Raw genomic sequence first — 3,045 nt, forward strand, 5'->3', positions numbered from 1 at the left:
AACGAATGGATGAATGAATGAATACATGAATGAGTGACGGAATGAATGAACGAGCGAACGGATGAATGACTGAATTATCTTTAAATATTTAACCAGTGTTTCAACTTTTATTTATATAATTTTTTTTTTTTTCTTTTCTTTTTTTTTTATTGATGAATGAATGAGTGAGCAAATGAGTGAATGAGTGAATACAAAAACCTAGGTAACAGTGTGGGAGGAGACACTATTGCAGCAAACTTTGGCCCAATCTCTCCCTTATAGTTTATTTTTTTTTATTTTTATTTTTACACAGATTTTAAAAATTGGTTTAGGAAATTTCTTTTTTTATAAATAAATTTTAATTTTAATTTAAACTTTAAATTTTAATTTGAAAAGTAAATTAAAAATAAATGCCGGTAGAAGGTAAATAAGTTAAAATGTAGTGAACTTTCCAATAATAATAAAAACAGCTCACACCTGGCGCAGGCCGGTGACCTGTAGCAGCTATGAGCTGTGAATAAATTATAATATTGAAAAAAAAAAAACGAGAAAATTGGCCGAGGCAGGGCAGAAAAACGATAAAAAATGACGGAAAAACAAACCCGGGACAAAATTACAGCCGATGACCCCAAAAATCATCTATAAAAACAATTTAAAATCTATGAATTTAGCAAAAATAATCAGGAAATTAAAACAATCCAGCCGGCCTTGAATGTGAACAAACGAATGTATGTATGTATGTATGTATGTATGTATGATTGTACATTTTAAAGACTTCTTTGATGCTATTAAAACATAAAAAATTCTTTGTGGTGATTTGTACTGGATTGTTTGTTGGTTATCTAGTGCAATTTCTCTGCTTTGAAGATGTTGTATGTGTTTGTCTGTTTGTATGTATGTATGTTTGTCTGTGTGTATGTTTGTATATTTGTCTGTGTGTTAACGACGACGACGATGATGAGAATAATAATAATAATAATAAATAAAAATAATAATAATAATAATATCGCGGCATAAATATGAATTATCTCGAAATGATCAAAAAGTATTTTTGAGCACATATTTTCAGTGCGTATTACGTAGTTGGTAGAATACCACTAGATAATAGTTTGTGGTATTTTGTATTTTTTGTTTGTTTGTGTATGTATGTATGTGTGTGTGTGTTTGTTTGTATGTATGTATGTTTGTTTGTTTGTATGTATGTTTGTATGTATGCATGCATGCATGTATGTATGTATGTATGTAGGTATGTATGTGTGTATGTTAAAACCAAATCGTGATGAATGACACCAAACAGTCAAACATCTGATTAAAAGAGTTAACACTTTAATATATCGTTAGTCTCACACGTCGGCGTTTAAATTAATATTTTCCGACACACAAACACGCAGAAATCGCTGCAACAAACACGAGATGTGGTTTATTGCAAAAAAGAACTCTCTGTTGTCACCTGACCGAACACCAATCATTTTACACAATGTTTTAATAAATTTTGAAGTATTGGGGTCCATGGGTCCAAGGACCTCGATACATATTGGCAAAAAATCTAAGGAAGGCAGGGCGTGTTCATATTTTTTAATTTTTTCGTCCGTTGCCCTGATTGCAGCCAAACCACATTCTTTGCTGGTAAGGTGAACGTAGCGCTCGTCCAAGGTACCAGGAACCGTAACATCCCAAGCCAAACATTTACCAGCTCTCCAGGGATGTATGTGTATGTATGTATGTATGTATGTATGTATGTATGTATGTATGTATGTATGTATGTATGTATGTATGTATGTATGTATGTATGTATGTATGTATGTATGTATGTATGTTTGTTTGTTTACATGTATGTATGTCCGTATGTGTGTGACGTCAGGCTCAATTTTTGTTCACTTTAATCACGTGATCAGCTGATGGCATGACTGATTGATTGGTTGGTTGGCCGGTCTGTTGAAAGAGTGATTGAGTGTAATTAAATGAAAGAATGAAATGAAGGAAAGAGATTTGACGGATGGATGGATGGATGAATGGATGGATGGATGGATGGACAAACGAAGGTAGGAATGCATTAATAAATGTTTGAATGAATGAGTGAGTGAATGAATGAATGAATGAATGAACGAGCAAGCAAATGAATGAATGAATGAATGAATGAAAAATGTTTTTGTTGGATATATTGGTGGATTGATTTATCGATTGATAAGTCAATGGATATGTGTTTGTTTAAACTTTGATTGCCTGCTTGATTGATTGCTTGATTGATTGATTTATTCTTCCATTTCTTCCTTTCTTTTTTTATTCCTTCTTTCATTCATTCATTTAATTAGTTACTTAATTAATTAATTGGTTATTATTCATCTTTTTCACTTCTGACTCTTTCATCTGAAAGTATATAATAATAGTTGTAGTACTAGCAATGATATATTATTAACATGAGTAACGGTGGTAGCAGTAGCCATTGAAACAGCTGTAGTAACAGCAGCAGCAGCAGCAGTAGTAGTAGTAGTAGTGTAGCAGTAGTAGTAATTGCAGTGGTAGATGTCGTGATGTTTTAGTAGTAGTAGTAGTAGTAGTAGTAGTAGTAGTAGTAGTAGTAGTAGTAGTAGTAGTAGTAGTAATAGTAGTCGTAATTGCAGTGGTAGATGTCGTGACGTTTTTAACCACCGTATATTTTCCATACTCCTTTATAATTGAGTAAGTGTTTATATGCCATGGCGATAATTGCACTACTCGTATTGGTAGTAGTAATTGTAGCAGCAGCAGCAGCAGCAGTAGTAGTAGTACTAGAAGTAGTAGTAGTAGTAGTAGTAGTAGTAGTAGTAGTAGTAGTACTGGTGTTAATATTTATTTATTAAACAATTTTATTAGCATTTGTTTCATGTTTTTCTTCTAACTCTAGGTTAAAAAAACTTATTATTATTATTATTATTATTATTATTAATGTAGATATTATTATTATTGTTGTTGTTGTTGTAGCTGCTGCTGTTGTTGTTGTTGGTTTATTAGAATTACTGCCAATGCTTTTTTCGTGTGTGTTTGGCATGACAAGGTCTATTTGATTGCAGGCAATTTTATAAAAAC

The 3,045-nt window shown here is 32.0% G+C and overlaps 1 protein-coding gene across 1 annotated transcript in view; it reads left to right on the forward strand.

Annotated features, from left to right (window-relative positions):
- HELRODRAFT_181853 (hypothetical protein) overlaps nt 1–480 on the forward strand; it is a gene marked incomplete at both ends in the record, with an annotated part of 3,748 nt that extends 3,268 nt beyond the window's left edge. The window contains one exon of the mRNA XM_009031627.1: nt 450–480. Coding sequence (XP_009029875.1) covers nt 450–480 — 31 coding nt within the window. The remainder of the gene's footprint in view (nt 1–449) is intronic.
- Nucleotides 481–3,045: the final 2,565 nt, after the last annotated feature.

Source organism: Helobdella robusta (genome assembly GCF_000326865.2).
Source record: "Helobdella robusta unplaced genomic scaffold HELROscaffold_76, whole genome shotgun sequence".
NCBI lineage: Eukaryota > Metazoa > Annelida > Clitellata > Rhynchobdellida > Glossiphoniidae > Helobdella > Helobdella robusta.